General features: G+C 37.6%; 1 protein-coding gene and 1 long non-coding RNA gene across 6 annotated transcripts in view; one reads left to right on the plus strand and one right to left on the minus strand.

The window, feature by feature from the left end:
- LOC110676408 overlaps window positions 1-4,851 on the plus strand; it is a 62,706-nt gene extending 57,855 nt beyond the window's left edge. For 2 of the 5 annotated variants that reach the window (XM_021844196.1, XM_021844197.1), the window contains 2 exons: window positions 3,351-3,421; window positions 3,478-4,851. In XM_021844196.1, coding sequence (XP_021699888.1) covers window positions 3,351-3,421; window positions 3,478-4,321 — 915 coding nt within the window. In that variant the 3' untranslated portion in view covers window positions 4,322-4,851. The remainder of the gene's footprint in view (window positions 1-3,350; window positions 3,422-3,477) is intronic. The other 3 variants (XM_021844199.1, XM_021844198.1, XM_021844200.1) reach the window with 3 other exon arrangements.
- LOC110676409 overlaps window positions 1-18,697 on the minus strand; it is a 50,379-nt gene that overhangs the window by 15,726 nt on the left and 15,956 nt on the right. The gene's annotated exons all lie outside the window — the stretch shown is intronic.

Consider the following 18,697-nt stretch of genomic DNA (forward strand, 5'->3'; position numbering starts at 1 on the left):
ACGGTTTCTTTTTAAACGGCTTTTTTACACGACTTTCGGAATTTGCACGGTAGTTTTTTTGCGCTGATTTCGGGATCAACACGGCTTTTTTTATACACGGATTTTAGAATTACCACGGTTTTTTTACATGGATTCCAGAATTAACACGGTTTTTTTTACACGGATATTAGCACGGTTTTTTGCGTGGATTTTTGTTTACACGGCACGTTATTGATTTCTATTTATTTGGTTTTACATTAATTAGCTTGATAAAATCTCGCCAACAATGTTCCGCCAATTCACTTGGTTCATGATCATGGCTGCTTCTCTCCATTCTCGACTGCGACCCTCGATCTCCAGGTCATGGTGCACCTGGTCAATCCACCTAGCTCGCTGCGCCCCACGCCTTCTTGTTCGACCGGATTCATAGTGAACACCATCTTTACAGGGCATTTTCCGGCATTCTTGCAACATGCCCTTGCCCAGCGTATCCTTCCAGCTTTAGCCACCGTTGGAAAACCCCAAGAGCTTGCAAGTCCTCCTCTAGCATAGTCCACGTCCTACCAGCTTGTACTTTGTTTTCGACGCATTCACTATTAGCCTGACGCTTGCTTCGCGTTTCAGGCGGGAGAACAAATCCATCGTTCCAAATCTTCTCCCAATAATATCCATGTCTTCCGCGAAGCAAATAAATTGTCCGGATCACTTGAAAATCATGCCTCGACTGTTAAGCCCGGCTCTCCGCATGACACCTTCAATATTGAACAATAGTCACAAAAGTCCATCGCCCTGTCGTAGTCCCCGCCGAGACTCGAACGAAATGGAGTGTTCGCCAGAGATCTTCACGCAGTTTTGTACACCGTCCATCGTTGCTCTGATCAATCTTGTGAGCTTCTCTAGAAAGCTGTTCTCGTCCGGCACGTATCCCCCGTATAAATGCAGTGTGTATAAATAGTCAATATATTCATAGCCTTCTACGAAGTCTCTGACTTCTACCTGGTTTCCTGCTGAATATTACTTTGTTTTTTTTTTTTTTCTCAAATACTCTCAGTGAAGGAAATGTTCGTATCACGAAGCACCTCACGAGATAAACCAAAGCCAAACAAACATGACGGACTCGCGAACAGGCTTAGTTTGAGTAATGTCGCACCCACTTGCACGGGAGTAGCGTTGCTGGAAGAGGGTGAGCTTGACGAAGCACCTCTTGAGGACAGGCGCAGAGGGTCACGACAGCAGAGGAAGTGACTGTGTCAGCATGGCGGATGAAGGAAACCTACCTGTTCCCACATTGAGGGAAGTTTAGGATGCCATCGGCCAGCTCAAGAACAATAAGGCAGCTGGTAAGGATGGTATTGGAGCTGAACTCATCAAAATGGGCCCGGAGAGGTTGGCCGCCTGTCACCGGCTGGTTGTCAGAATTTGGGAAACGGAGCAGCTGCCGGAGGAATGGAAGCAAGGGGTCATAGCCCCATCTACAAGAAGGGCGACAAACTGGAAAGTGAAAACTATTGTGCGATCACTATCCTGAGTGCCGCCTACAAAGTGCTATCTCAGATTATCTTCCGTCGTGTATCTCCAACAGCACATGAGTTTGTGTGAAGTTATCTACCTGGTTTCATCAACGGCCGCTCGATGACGGACCAAATCTTCACTGTACGGCAAATCCTCCAGAAATGCCGTAAATACCAAGTTCCAACGCATCACCTGTTCATCGACTTTAAAACGGCTTATGATATTTTTTTTTTCTATCTTTATTAACGAGATTTTTAGGCCTGGGCTAGTTCATCTCGGGACCAACGGCTTTACTTCCCTTCCGAAGGAAGTCGTCATTGAAATTTTTAGTGACTATCTCGGGGATGGGATTCGATCCCAGGTCATCGGCGTGAGAGGCGTGTGTTCTAACCACTACACCAGGTCCGTCCCCTGGCTTATGATAGCATCGACCGCAAATAGCTATGGAAAATCATGGACGAGTACTGCTTTCCCGGGAAGCTCACAAGACTAATAAGACCAACGATGGACGGTGGTCAGAAAAGCGTGAAGATTTCGGGCGAACATCCCAGTTCGTTCGAATCCCGCTGGGGACATCGACAAGGTGATGGACTTTCGTGCCTGCTGTTCAACATCGCGCTAGAAGGTGTCATGCGGAGAGATGGGTTCAATAATCGAGGTACGATTTTCACAAGATGCAGCCAATTTATTTGCTTCGCGGATGATATAAATATTGTCGGCAGAACATTTGAAACGGTGTCAGATCGTACACCCGCCTGAAACGTGAAGTGACAAAAGTCAGTTTTGTGATGAATGCTTCACAAACAAAGTACATGTTGAACGGCGGAACCGAGCGCGACAGAGCCCGCCTAGGAAGCAGTGTTACGATAGACGGGGATGCCAGGTTCTGGATGAGTTTGTCTACCTCGGATCCTTGTTAACGGCTGATAACAACGTCAGTTGTGAAATGCGGAGACGCATCTTCAATGGAAATCGTGCCTACTATGGGTTCCAGAAGAAACTGCGATCGAGAAAGATTCACCCCGCACCAAATGTACCATGTACAAAACGCTAATAAGACCGGTGGTCCTCTAGGGACAGGGAGCATGGACCATGCTGGAAGAAGACCTGAAAGCACTTATTGTTCAAACGATGAGTGCTTAGGACTATTTTTGGCGGTGTGCAGGAGGCGGACCCTGTATCCAGAAGCTGGCGAAAGCCGGAAGGGTGCGTTGGACAGGGCATGTTGCAAGACTACTGGACAACAATCCTGCAAAGAACGTGTTCGCGTCGAATCCGGTTGGTACAAAAAGGCGTGGTGCACAGCGAGCGAGGCAGCTTGATCAGGTGCAACAAGATCTGGAGAGAAATTTTCAATTTTAGCGTTTCGTAATAAATGGATGCTCCCTAAAAGTTAAGCGTTCTATACCATGTACAGGCTCATTTCAGTACTGCTTTTTGTTGAGTTGAGTCACCACTCATATGCTAGTATAAAGCATCTTTCCTAAATGAACTGTTTTCACACGGAACCGTTTCTGTATGAAAACAAAAAATAAATCCATTTGATCTTGTTGCTGGAAAGAGGAGGCTGAGGAGAGTCGGCATTCATATGCTGCTGATGGTATTCTTCAGTCTGTCACTTTCTGACACTCCTCATCGAACCAAACGTTTTGTTTCGTCTTCGTCGTTAACTGTAGCCAATTCAATCAATTACAGAAAATGTATTTAGTTTAACATTTTACGACCGCACCTCCAAACACAAGTTTTGGCCAGAAAAAAAAATGAGGGGATGGGTGATGAATAGTCAATTCTAATTTGTACCAGCCTTATAATGTTGATTTTTTATTTTATTCAATACAAACTATCACAATTGGACCTAGAAGGAGGACGAACAGAGAAGACGTCGTAAGAGTAAAGCACAGTTTTTCGATATGATTCAGGAAATCAGAAGGTATGCGATTGAGTTTTTTTAGAATAGAACAGTAATGTCATACAATCATTTTACAGAAATATGTACTTAAACAGAGTTCAGCAACAAGAGCGAGACACATTACATCAAACACTAACTAAAGATGCTATACCGGAAGCGTCTCCTAGCAAATCCAGCACTCCAGCCAAAAAAATAAAAAGCAGTCCCAGGATGAGCATATTTGGGTTAGGACGGCATAACTCGAATCCTTCAACACTGAATGTAAGACGATTTAGTACTGATAGTATACTGAGTGAGCGATTGGATTCAATTGGGAGGCGTTTGAGTAGAGACATAACTAACTCGCCTCCAGATCTCACGCATAGATTTGAAACGTTTGGTAAGCTAAAAGATGGAGACGGAAAATTCGACACATACTCGGGGAAAGATACGAAAGAAGCAGTAGCGTCAAATAAATTTGATACGTTTAGTGGAAAAATTGAAAATAGTCAACCTGAGGAGAAGCCACCTGCATTACCCATTAAAAAAGGGAAACAAAATAGAAGATCGCCACTCAATCCTGAGCTGTACGTAAAAAATAAAAAATATTCCAGAGATGAAAGTCGTAAATTAATACCAATAAGTGAGAGAGTTGCTCATGGCCTTGCTCCTCCCTTTATTGAATCCGATACCAGTAGTGCTCTTTTGCGAGATAAATTACATGAGGAACTACGTGAGAAACATGCCTCTCATGGATTTAATCAAAGTATCCTAAAATCAGTCAATCAGAGTAGCGATATTAAGTCATCAATTGATGTCACAAACGAAAACAATAGACAAGGTAAAGTACCTCGACAAAGGATTAAGGGCAATAATCATGCTAAACGACGTACGGTAGATGGTTGTACACCGGATTTTTCTCAAAGTGCTAAATTAATTTAAATTTGTAATTTTCACAGGGAAGACACGAACACAGCATGCTTGAACATTATTATCAGATTAAGATTTTTTTCATTTAATTATATGGTGATCACCACGAATCATAATCCTGCATTATGTACCTCAAAATTATTCTATTAAATTCTCTATGAATCACGCCACACAATACCGATGAGATTTTGTAGGGACCAAGTTTGAAATATTTTCGGGAATTTTTACGACAATTTGACCAAGAATTTCTATGGGATTTACAGTTACAGTAGAAGTTCTGTAAGTCAAGAAATTGTTCAGAGGAAAATCCTCCAGGATTGTTCTGACGATGCTTCTCACGATTTCATTTAACGATTGCTATAAGACTTCCACGAAATCCAGATACTTCCTGGTGTATAGGTACAGTAAAATTATTTGCCGAGAGTTTCTTATTATATCCATCCAAAGCTTATTTGAGGCTTTCCTTAGCCTAGTGGTAACGTCCGCGGCTACAAAGCAAAGCCGTGCTGAAGGTGTTTGAGTTCTGTGTAAAGCAAAGTATGCTGTTTCGCTAAAGAAATTCCTTGACTAATTGGGTTAAGAAATTTCCTACAGAAAGCCCCATTTGAAATTACATTTCTTCAAAACTGCGTACTGCGATCAAATAAATGTGATTTTCTTGATCATTTCTCGGAAGAAATTTTCCGCACATCAGGATAGGGGATTCTATTCTTGTCAGCAGCAAACCAGCCTTAATTGAGGAAGTGGTTCTAGAACACTAAGCTGAGAAGCAGGCTCTGTTTCAGTGGAGTGCCGGCAATAATAAGAAAACTTAAACCTGGTCGAGTTTTCATGTATGGTCTATTATATATATACAATAAAGTGGGTAATCATGATCGTATATTCAAATCAAGGTGTTTTGTACGTGAATAGACCGACACTTGCCATTTGAAAAGTTTTGAGATAGTTTAACAAAAATATCTTGTTTCATTGGATGGAGACAAAATTGTAGAAAGTTCAATCAAAAAAAATGCCGAGGCTCCTGAGATATCTGTAAAACATAAATTTCATGATAATAAATCTTCTAGCTGTTTAGTGAAATATCTATAAGTAAATGGAAAACCGAATTTAGTACTATACCATTTAATGTACTGTGTCGGGTCTAGTACACGACACTGAAGACGGCATTACAGTTGAGGTCGAAATACGCGTATCTGTCAAAAGATACAAACTCTAGTGCAATTAAATGGTATAGTACTAAATTCGGTTTTTCATTTACTTATAAGTTTCATGCTGGTGGCGATATTTTGGATCAACTAACTCGATCAATGATAGGCCTTGAATTACTAAACAACTTTGTCGAGGACGTCATCTTTTCAAGTGGTAAGGATCCTGAGATATCCGCAAAACAAAAGTTTCATGGTCACTAGCGTCGCCTGGTGGCGAAATCTCGAATTTTCTTGGTTCAAATAAGCTACTGAACAACTTTGTCGAAGACGAAATATTTCAGGATCCTGAGATTTTTAAAACGAAACCCTCATGTACACTACCACCGCCTGGTGGCGGAATTCCGTATTTGAATGACCACCGCATGTCTGCCCTTGATCTTCTAAACAACTTTGTCGAAAATGATTTTTCTATATTTAATCTCGATCGCAAGATATTTTATGTATAACATGAAAAACCAAAAGCGTTGTACAAAAAACAACGCGCGACTACTCGCGTTACAAAAATTCACGCAACAACTGAAAAGTTAAAGCCCTAGTAAAATTGCAGCAAATGTCGAATCTGAAATAGTAGTTTACGGAACAAGTTGCAAAATGATTTTACAGCACGAGTCGTTAATTTACCCAACGAGGCTTACCGAGTAGGATAATTACGACGAGTGCTGTAAAAATCGAGTTCTGCAACGAGTTACTTACAACATTTTTTACAATTTCGTAGAAGACCACTTGAGGGTATCAGAAATTATATCGGAATGAATTTACCATTATTTTACAATTTCTGAAAAATTGTTGTGTAATGATTCATTACGCAACTCAAAATAGTTACGTAATGATAAAGCGTTGCATAATGACTATTACCGCACTGCATCCTTCAGTGCAGGAAAGTAGGCCATTTCATGACAGATTGGCGTGATAAAAAGTAGCCTATTACGATGAGAAATTGCAAAATAGTAGTTAACGCAACAAGATGCAAAATGCAAATTTTTACAGCACGAATCGTACATTTTTCCAATAAGGCTTGCCGAGTTTGATAATTATGACGAGTGCTGTAAAAAGCGAGTTCTGCAACAAGGTGCGTACAACATTTTTTTGTAATTTCGTAGAAGACCAATTGAAGGAATCAGAAATAACATCGAGATGCATTCGTCGTTACTTCACAATTCCTAAAAATTGTTGCGTAATGAAAAAGCGTTGTGTAATAATCATTATGCATAATTCAGTGCAGGAAAGCAGACTGTTTCATGACAGATTGGCGTAACGGTAAGACATTGCAAAAAAGCAGTTTTCGTCATAGTGGTATAAAAAAATAAAAAATAAACACACAGATGTTTTTCCTAATTTTGAAAATAAAAAAGCTGTGTTTTATTTTTTTATTTTTTTCTATTTGTCGATTTGTATGGAGAAAACTGTTTTTTTAGATTTGATACTTGCTCCAATTTTATTGGTACCTCTGGAAGGTTTCGTACATTCTTTTTCTTCTTAACATAACGTCTTCACTGAAACAGTGCCTGCTTTGTGATCTATGGAGATCGCAACAGTTATTAACTGAGAGCTTTGTCAAATTTTCTCTTGCCATTTCAAGGAAGTTCGAGGAATTACCTTTACGAAAAGAAACTTTGTTTTGTAGCCGCGGACGTTATCCCTAGGCTAAGAAAGGGCTCTTCCGTACGTTTTACAACAATTTTGAACTCAAAATCTGTTCTTTGCTGCTCCCTAAATGAAATTAATACACGTTACCCAACACTGTGTGTTGTTGAATTGTGATCATCATATTATTGAATTTAAATTCTCAAAATTGATAGTCATGTCCTATGGCAACTAATCATGAGCATATGAGATAAATTTGGAAGCACCTTGAACTACGAACACTTTGTTTTCGTGGAACCACGTGTCCAAGAAGCCATCGAACTGAAGCATTACGCATTGTATACACCTATACAGTATATATTTATATGGACTTGCCTTACTCAATATCTACCATTAAGGTTGAATTAAGGTCTAAAGATGGCCGTCAAAATGGAAGACTTATGCCTCTATTCGCGTTTTCAAAGGAATAATCTCAAGAAATCTCGTAGACTTATTCAAACAGACTCAAATCAGAAAAGTGAACAAACTTAGTTTATCAATCCTACGTGTATCGCAGACAAAATTCTACACGTTCCGCTCTAAATCAACTCGATTTTTCACTTTTAGAACGTTTAATTTCCGGATTTACAAAACGACGAAAGTAAGATTCTCCACGTTCACAACCTAACCACTACTTTCGCCGCTCTGTTGTATGGGAGACAAAGTGACTTAACCACGAATCAAAACAAAACACTACTTGAGTCGATTTTACACTGGTACAAAAACGTCCTAAGTAATTGATTGAAACTTATCATTTCATCATACAATTTTTGTGGAAAATGATAGGAACTACCTAGTGTTTTAACGCGAGCTGATTGCATGCAAAATTTAAGCGATGTACACGGTAAAAAAATGATAAAAAAAGGGATTCGTTTTAAAACAGTTTTAGAAGAAAGGTTGTGATTCTTCTTAATTATCTTTCTCAAAACTGTATGAAATTTACTTACGTCGATTTGAAAAAGTAATCGAGAAATAGGGAGGCTTCTGCTCTTCTTATTTTAAGCTATCTGCTAGTGCATGAGACTAAAATCAAATCTACGCTGGGCTCTGTTGCTTTTTTCGTGAGATTTGTGCCTTGGAAGTTCTGGTGCAAAACAGAAGTTGGATTCCAAGACGTTTAAATCATTCAATTTTAATGGGGACTATGTACCTGAAAAGAAAAGTAATAGTCTACCTCGTTGGCGTGGGGAATTTTTTGCTAAAAATGCTCAAGGGAAACAGTTGATAATGAATGTCATTTAAAATGGAGCACTCCGTAAAAAAAATATTGGCTTCTTCAGTCCCAACTGCTTCTCTGCTCAGTGTTTGTATACGCACTTTCACAGTTAGTGACTGAGTGCTTTGCCAATATGTAGGCGTACAATCGTAATTCAACAATAATGGCGCCACTTTAAAAAATAATATGTATAGAGTGATACGTGTCCATATATATATACTTTATAGATACAGGGGCCTTCCTTAGCTGAGTGGTTAGAGTCTGTGGATACAAAGCGGTCGGTCCAGGATCTTTTAGTAAAGGAAATTTCCTTGACTTCCCTGGGCATAGAGTATAATCGTACCTGGCCACACGATATACGAATGCGAAAATGGCAACTTTGGCAAAGAAAGCTCTCAGTTAATAACTGTGGAAGTACTCATAAAACCACTAAGCTGAGAAGCCAGGCTCTGTTCCAGTGAGGACGTTAATGCCAAGAAGAAGAAGATGCGTAATGTTTCAGCTCGAGGAATCCGGGAAGAGGTAATATTTTTTGTACAACCGCAGCTTAAGTAAATTGAATGTGTTTAAGACCGTCTAAAGTATCGCGATATGCCAAATCTGCGGCTGAAAACAATACGTGGAACGTTAAAACGTCGAATGCCAAAGTATAGGACTTAACATATAGAATTTTTAATTTGACTATTACATCTCTCCTTCTTCTTATTTATTTTATGTTTTTTATTGATCTTTTTGCATTTCAATTAATTATTCGTATTATTTCATCATATTATGGTGCTCAAATAACAATCTACTTCGGTTAGATTAGAATTAAGCATTTCGCACAAATTCGTAGATGGTACAGACCATTGTATGAGGGTTGCCTCCTTCCCGTCCGTTACCAAAGTCAGAAATTTGGGACTAATAACTAACTCTTAGACAAGATTGACGCAACCTCCAATAATCGAGAGCTGTTCTGGCAGCTATCATTCCTTTGTTAATGTGGAGACACCAAGCGATGCGACTTAATTGCGCACTTTAAGTTTTAACTTTACCTTGTATGATAGTTTTCACGTAACGCATAATGCATTAATCTTTTTTAAACCCTAACGTTTTGTTTCTTCGACGTTTTGTTTTCCTGTCGCAAAAGGGTTAGAATTGATAAAGTTGGACCAACTCACAATACATGACGTTAGCTTCTCTATTGCGTGATGTACAAAACAATCTTTAATTACCCTCAATGGTTTGTCGATGAAATAACTATACAGAACAGTCAAATGATTTTAAACGTAATTTACACATTTTATACTTTTTTATACACTTGAAGTTATTATCGAACTATAGCTCAAAGCGAAATACAAAGAATCTAAGTAGTTAAGTTTTGAACGAATATAATAAGTTTGCATAGATTTCACCAATTTCTCATGGGAACGTCAATTTTGATGCAAATTTGTGCTATGTGAATGATGGAATGATCAAACCATCTATCGATAAAATATTGTTTGTTTAATGATGAACAGCTATCAGAATAAATCACATGTGTTTTACACATATTTGTTTTTTTTTCTTCTCGCTCATTGGAGAATATTGTGAATCTAGCACTAAATCGAATTCCGATTGTCAATCGTTGACTTCCGCTCATGTTTTTATACGTTAACATCGGAAGTAGTGCGCTGTATAATCCATCTGCCCAGCAAACAACACGATCGTATATGACAGGATATAAGATTACAAATGTGGAGGTGATATACGTACATTTTGCATGCATTCAAATGCAGCTACTATTAAGGGCTATCGTATACGAGTTTGTGTCTACAGCGGGTGATGATTAATGCAGCAATGTTCAACATATGGTAACAACAGCGGAAATAAATTATTAGAATAACGAATTTAACTCAAAGTACTGGCGCCACAATATAACATCGAAAGTATTTCAATTAAAATAACTATTTTAATTGTACATTTATCTCAAAAAAGCAAAAATATTCCAACGAGTAGAAGGTAGAAGGCTAGAATACCTTTGTACTTCATGGCCGCTTTCCAGTAGCGAATTTGGTTTTGGTTCTTGGGAAGCTTGCAAACTTGAAGGTAATGCTTTTTAAGAAGGTATATTTTAAGTATATGATAAAATCAAGTTGAAGTATGCAAGAATATTTCAACTCTTAACATGCTTCGTTAATTAGGGTAAATCGCCAATTGTTGAACGGTCAAAATGCTCGCTAATTGTTGAACACGCCATAAGGAATACACGGGCTGTTCAACAATAGGCGACGTTTTTAGCCGTTCAACATTAGGCGACTTGCCCTAACAGTTATCTATGCAACAAGTTGCACACTTTTTCAGCACAAGTTGTACATTTATTCAACGAGACCGAGTTAGATGAATACGACGTGTGCGACATTTTTTTTTGCAATTACGAAAAATGCCGTGGCAGTTGAATTATTTATTGAAGAATAAACATAAATATTTCAAGAAAATCGTGGGATGTGTGGAATGACTTTCTTTTAATGAGTTGAATCTTACGATTAAATGTCAAAACTTCCATAAACGACACGCGTAATAGACGACAAAAATCCAGAAAAATCGCAACAAATCTTATGAATCTGTCAAGTCTATCAGAAAAATATCATAGCTCTTCAAGTTTTTGAGATATTGGCTGCTGAAAATGCAAAATTTGACTATTTCAATTAATTTGCATGCATGCACTTATCAACAATGTTCATAATACTTTCAGTACTCAAAAGTTTTTTTTTATGATTTAGAAAAGTATTGTATTTTGCCCACTTTGTATGGAGACTGAAAGCATGTTGAAAAAATCGATATAGATCTAAGACCCGTAGCTAAAAATTGTGACATTTTTTAGAACAGCATCAGATTCAGCAATTCCATAACTACTAGAGATACATAATTTAAACCTTGAGTCACGCAAAAACGTCATTTTTGTTACGCTGTCAAATTGGCATTTCCTATAAATTAATTATTGCATAATGTCATTATAACACCAAGAAACAAATGTGCTCAATTCATGTGACGGAACATCAAACTAAAATAAGTGAAGATTTTGCGCTACGGGACTCTTTACCCCATCGATCGAATGGGACTTAAGAAAAACGTGGTGATCCATACAACATTTTTAAACCATTCATACAAAAATGCCACATAGAGGGGTGGGATTTGTCGAAAATGGTCAAATTTTGCTTGAAGTAATTTACGGATATTCATTTGAACATGGTGTCATATAAAGGTAATGAATATTCTATGCTCTGTTCTGGTAACGGTATAGTGAAATTTCTTAGTACGAATCGATCAATAAATTATGTTTCATTACAGTACGCGACTGAGAAGAAATACTCTTTAAATTACAGTTTGCGGTAGAATTCATATTGATCGATTCGGGCAAGACATTCCTTAAGCAAAGTTCTTAACTTAAGTGAAGAAGAGAAAACTACTTGAAGCCAATAAATAATCGAGTGTATAGAGTTATTTTTGTGTAATTACAATTGGTCGGTGTTCAGATCGACCGGACTAGATAATATTTTGGCTTTGTTAAAATAAACCAAGGACAATCCAGTATTTTTTTATGATATTTTGTTACAGATGCTTCATTAAATAGATAAGTTTCATTATTGCAACAAACAATGCAAATATTTTGTCATTCCGAATCAAAAAAAGAAATCGTTAAAAACACTCGGTCCAGTCTGTCGGAACACCAATCAACTGTGATTGAGAAAACCCTTTTTCTGGCACAGAATCGCTCATTGCTCAAAATTTCTTCACATCGAGATAGAACAAAAAGTTTGCTTAAAAATGCAAATCTAAAAGCTGATCGCTGGACAACATTAACTAAACAGGATTATAATTACCAATACTACACACATTTTTTTTTGTTTTCTTAAGTTTTAAAAAAACTAGAACCACAGACAAATTGACGTATCACTTATAAAGATTCCCTTTCAAACACATGGTGAAGTGGGACCATCACCGAATGACCATATTTCACGAAACATAATTAGCTATGTGGCACGAGGCTTGTCAAACCCAAAACGATTGTCGTGAGGTATTAAAAAAACTATATTTAAAAATGATCGTTAAAAGTGTGGTCGATGGTAATTTTGTCAGTTACACTTCTGTTTGTCTGTGCTAGAACTATTAGATCAAAATGATCAATAAACAATCTGCCGTAGGCAATCTCCATTGTGCTTCATTGCGATATCGTTGAATAGCTCTAAACTTTACAGTGATTGAGTGTTATATACATATAACTAGATCGTAGCACAAACAAGTTAACAAATGATTACATCTTACAGTTGAGAATAAAAACATCGAACATTTGATTTCACTCTTAGTTTTATTTAACGATGCATCAATTAGTTATACTTTTGAGGTAAACAATAAAAGCAATGACATGTGAATAAATCAGATATAATAAAACATATTTAGAAATTGAACGTCACTAATTTACTGCCAATTTAAAAACGAAACGTATGATGTGTAAGACTAGAGTTTTTCAATAAAATTCACTGAATATAATTGGAATCTGATTGATTATAATTCATTAATTATGAATGGTGTTTTATTTATTTTTTGATGACATCCAAATGTATTCAAATGTAGCGTAGATTTCCACTACCTGTTTTCGATGAGCAACTAAAAAAAGGTTTTTTTTATTCATTTATTTTTTATTATAATTATTATTTCATTTATTATATTACTATAATATATATATATACAGCCATTCCATGAAAAACCGATCAAGTGGGTCACGGAATTCCGTGAAAATTTGCTATTTTGTTCCTAATCCGAAATAAGGATACACGTGTTTTTGGATTTTTTGATTAGAGTGACCATTATTTTCGAAATAAGATGACCAGAAAAAACGCGATTTCGCAAAATTTTTATTTTAAAAAAAGAACACGTAACTTTTGAACCGTTCGACCGATTTCCAATCTTTTTGGATTTTGAAGATTTTGAATTTTCAGGAAAAATATAAAATTTCACAAAAAATGTTTTTTTTATATGAAAAAATAAATCAATAATTTCCGTTTTTCGTGTTTTGAAGGCCTTGGGACCAAAGGGGCTATTGCTGTTTTCATTTTTTCTTGAAAGTTCAGAAAATTTTACGCGATGTATGTTTTTTTTTTTTATTTTTGAGATATATTTTTTTGAAAATAAAAAATCAGTCATTTTTCATCGGCACACACTGTAGGTCTCAGCGCATTAGATTTTTTATTTTTAGAAATATCATAACTTTTGAACAGAATTTCGTGGATATTTGGTTGCATTAAATGATTATCCCTAATATACACATCCAATAAGCGAATTAATGCATAATTCACATTTAACCTCTAAAAACATTATGATGTGACCGTCTTTTTAAGAAACCATTGAATAGATATTGAGATAACGCCTTTGTCCAAATTATATTCACATGAGGGTGTCCAAAATGTATATTTGGTGTCCGAAATGTATAACAGACAGGCTGCTAAAAACGCTATTTTGGCAGCTAATGTTACAGTTTGTAAGTTTTTTCTTCCCAGAAACTCAAAGTACAATGTACAAAGTACAATAAGCATATAAATATCATAACGTAATAAAATATTAGTATCTAAGGCAATTAATCGATCGCCGTTTCCAGACAATCCTTAGCCTGTCCAAAATACATAATATCCTAGGCATTGTTGGCACGTTAACCATGGCCAACTCCGGTCGGATCGAGGTGGATCGTATATTTCTGAATGAAGGGAATCAACACCACTGATTCTGCTAGTATACTTTACACTACTTTATTACACTACTGTTCACTACATGTAAGTATTAGCCAGCCAATCGGGAGCGTCTTAGAGACTACCCGACTCAACTGCCTCAGGGTCACACCCTCACCTAAATTTACCGCGGACATGGAATCTTCGCACTAGAAATTTAGGAAAACCCAAGCACCTCACTGCTCATAACTCCTACTTTATTTCCTTCACTACAGTTTCATTGGGCCACAACCTTCTTCTCGCTAATCACTTCTTTAGCACTTTCTTATAAGCTAATCTGACCTTTTCACTTCGGGGCCCCTTCTTCTTCCGGCTACCACCTGTCCACTCCTTCCTCTCGAGCTGGTATCGGCCTTCGGCGCTCACCTGCTTCGGCCACGTCTGGCCACGCTCTTCTCGGGTTGGCTTGGGCAACTTCGGCTGCAGCCTGCTGGGACCCTCCTACGTGTCCTAGGGTACCGATTTGATGACGGATCGGTTTTCGGCTTATAACGATGCCGGAAAGTACCCGGAATAGGCCTCTAGGACGTCGTAGGGCGGTAATAGAAATCTTGTGGTTTCCATACCAAAAAATCGACGGGGTCCTAATGGAATGCAAAATGGTTTCAAACCACGGTAATAGAAATTACGGTTTGGTAGTTACCTGGTGTCTATTCTCCGCTCACTACTTTCTCACATAAATCTTTCGTCTAACTTTCTAACTTTCAATATATCCAATATCCAAACTGTATCTGGGCAAGTGAACGACCAGTCATCTGCATTTTCCCCAAGAGGTTCTTGACCTAGGTCGTCGGTCATTACCCTTTTTCATTCGGGATATCTACAATGGCCCCATTTCGCCACCCCTCATGGCCGCTCGAATGCTATGCTACCAGACATATCTGGTGGTGGGTTTTGGGAGCTCGGTGGGTGGTAGCCTGAATGGTTACGGTCAGCTGACATATGTTTGCCCCAGCTGTATGCTTAGTGTTACTGAAAAAAAACCTACACAACTATTACAAACATTTCCTGTCATATATTTCAACGGACAAACAAAATACAAAATCCCTTCAACATTATCAATCAACAAACCAAACACTTACATACTTTACGTTTCACTTGGATCACTTCACTCCGACGTATATTCGCAGCGGATTAAAACAAGACTAACTTGACTACGCGAACGTGTCGCGTATTTATAGCACCGCGCCACGTGTTCTAGAAAAACGCGGAAGCTCCTAGAAGCATGTGGTATAGTCGCGATGCGTTTAGCTCGGTCACTGACTCATGGTCTGGGAACACACGAGTGATCAGACGGTCACTCACGGTGTTCATCCGCTCCCTGTGGAAACTCTCGGCCACAGAGGCGTCGCCAGGGTGGGCTGTGTAAGGGGCTGCACTCGGGTAAGTTTGAGACGCACATATTTACGGCTCGTTCTGTACGGAACAAGCATAATTATGATATGCGTGATGGATAAAGTATATTTTTAAAAAAGTTCTCAATTTTTGAGAAATTTGACGTTAGATGCCTTTCGTCATACAAAATACAACATATTTTTTTTTACAAGTGGGAAATCTCCGGGAAATCCGATAAGCGGGAAAACCTCGGGTTAAGCACGGGAAACATCCAGGAAATTGCAGAACACACCGGGAAAAATATGTATTCCCAATATAAGAATATCGATTTGTCTCATTTTTATGTTGTTACTGTGCTGCCCATAAAGTTATGCCTATGGCCAGGCATTGCAGAATTTGTTCTCATTTGAGTGTGAAGCACGATCAAAGCCAGGCTGTCTTGGTAGTGTCATTCTAAAAACACAACAAGCCGTTCCCATAGGGGACGTTAGCCAAAAGGAAGGACGTTTCAAGTAATACTGTTTCATATGGTATGCCCTCTTCAACATCTAATCCAATTTCACTCGCCGTTCCCTTACGGCACCTATACATCTAGTATTCATTGCTTTCTTCTCCATGCTCTTCTTACTTTGAGCAAAATAGACCGATATGCCGGTAAAACAAATTCAAAATAAGACATGATATTCCGCGTAATAAACAGAAAAATGTATGTTGTACAATAACACAAGCAAATTAATATTGAATTTCTGTAGCAACAAGTTAATTTTTAAATACTGCAATTATTCATTTATTAAATGAAACACTTACAACATTTTGTTAACAAATCCAAGGGATTTTTCTTTTATGTTCTTTCCCCCCAAAGTAACTCATCTTTATCATAAGTTAGAAAAATGTATGTTTTGATATGATTAACAACAATATAGATAGTGTAATGTTGAAACAATAAATTCTATTCTTTAATAGGATTAAAATGAAATGGATGAAAAAACTTAAAACCAAACAATCGTAAGACTAGAAATTAAAAAGTAAATTTCCAAATATTGTAACTTATTGAAATGCACTGATATGTGTTCAATTTTATTATAAAACTGTTAAAAATAAACAAATAGGAACATGTTCAAAATAAATATAGCACATTATGATATATTTTTGTTTTAATATTTTCTGTGTATAACAGTATCTAACAAAATTATATCATAATGAGATATGTGAATCATATTCTGATGGAATATTATTTTATTTTTGTTATATGCCTCTAGTCGGGTAGCGCCATAGGATACGTTCGGTAGACGTTCAGGCCGACAAATGGTTAGTATTTACGCATTACGATTATAAGCTGCTGATCACAACAAACTCACCAAATTCCATTTTCGAGAATCCGCCGCTGTCTGTCGCTCCTCTAATAATGAACAATAGCTTGAGCCGTTACTTATCACTGCCCATTAAAAGGCACGCACTGCAGTTCTTAATTAAGATTAATCCATCCCGAACCGACCATCCACGAATCACATTCAATTTTTGAATCAACACGCACGAGAGATAAAAAAAACGAACCGCGCGAAACGAACTCAATTGATGGTGCCATCACTGAGCACTCTCGAGCTAAACGCAAGCAAATCGAATAAAAACAAAAAAAAAATATCACAAAACATCTTCAGATATAATGTCCGATAAAAAACACATCTAGGGTGCCAGTTCCATTAGTGGACTACCTAAGCTATCAAAAATCATAACATAATAACGAAAAGCCTTAACAATGTTTTTTTGGCAACAGAAAGATTTTAACCTATACTATATGGGAAAAATATAAAAAGAGTGATAAAACTATTTTTTCAGCATAAAATCACTTGAGCCACTATTGGTACCAGTACACGTGTTCCAGTAGTTGCGCTAGTGCTCCAGTAGTAGACGTTCGGAAATGATACAAGGAATTTTAAACAAAATATAACTTTTTTACATAGGTTTAACATTTTTCTTCGGCACAGCAACTAATATCTTTCGAATGAAGCATAAAGATCATCTCTGGGACTTTTCTTGATTTTTGTACATCCATTTTAAAAACTGCTTCCATCCGTTGATCCACTATTGGAACACGACGGCTACTACTGGTGCAAGGAAGCAATTTTTTTTTTTTTGCGTAAACTTAATTATTTCTATGGGTTTTTGATAAATTAAAAAGCTGAAATTTGGCAAATCGATTAAACTAGAGGCGATCTTTCACCAAAAATAACACATGTCGTTTTTATCGAAAAATGTACACTTTATTCCTTAGTCCAATCGTCCAATCTACTGGTACATTACAACCATTGGTACCGGAACCCTATCACTTTGAAAAATATGTTTCCACAGAACATTTGCACGTGGTGCTGCGCCATCTCCGAATCTAATTTTCACCAGCGGAATCGAAAAAAAAGGCGAACGAGGTAAACGTGACACAAAATTAAAAACGTAGCCGCCCGCGCGCATGGCTTGCTGCGATCTTCCAACATTTCTTCATAATTTCTTATAATACATTTAATGAATTTAATTTTAGTAAACACTAAACTAACAACAAATACTGAGAATTATTCTGGAAAACCAATAAACAAATTAAGATCTTCTCAACGGTAACAGCAGGTCCGTCGCACTCGGGCTCAGATTGGGTACCACTTCTAGTACTGCATTTGGTCCCTCGGTAGAGCAAAAGTACCCAAGTTTGACACATCGCAGTACACTTTTCACGGCATTCTAGATTACCTTATGAGCCATAAAATTTTGGGCATTTGCAAGGGACATGAAGGTCTTTAATTTGTCTTTGGTAACAGCATATACATTAGAAAGCGATGTGTTTGGATTGGCATCTAATATAACTGAAAGAAAAAGGACCAGGAAAAAGGAAATGAGTTGAAATCGTTGCTAAAACTTACTGCAAAGTTTCGGAGAATTTGGTCAAGACCCCCCAGGCCAACTGAATCAAGGAAGTGTCCAAGTAGGGTAATTTACGGCTTCGGCACCATTCAACCATTATCGACAACTAAATTTCAAACGCCAAATGCACAGTATTTTTCTACACACCAATGAAAACATTCAGATGATTCTTTGTTCTGTCAGCTTCCCGCTGATGAGATTTTCGAGACTGAATATACAATTTCGCCAGAGATGTCATGAATTTAAATGAACACGCTAAAATATATGCGATGAATTCGGAGCTGCCAAAGAGATTTGCCTGCAGTTCTTATTGCAAATCTGCCGAAAAGAATGAGGCTGCCGACAATAGTCACACTGA

This window comes from Aedes aegypti, chromosome 2 (genome assembly GCF_002204515.2).
Source record: "Aedes aegypti strain LVP_AGWG chromosome 2, AaegL5.0 Primary Assembly, whole genome shotgun sequence".
NCBI classification, from domain to species: Eukaryota; Metazoa; Arthropoda; class Insecta; order Diptera; family Culicidae; genus Aedes; species Aedes aegypti.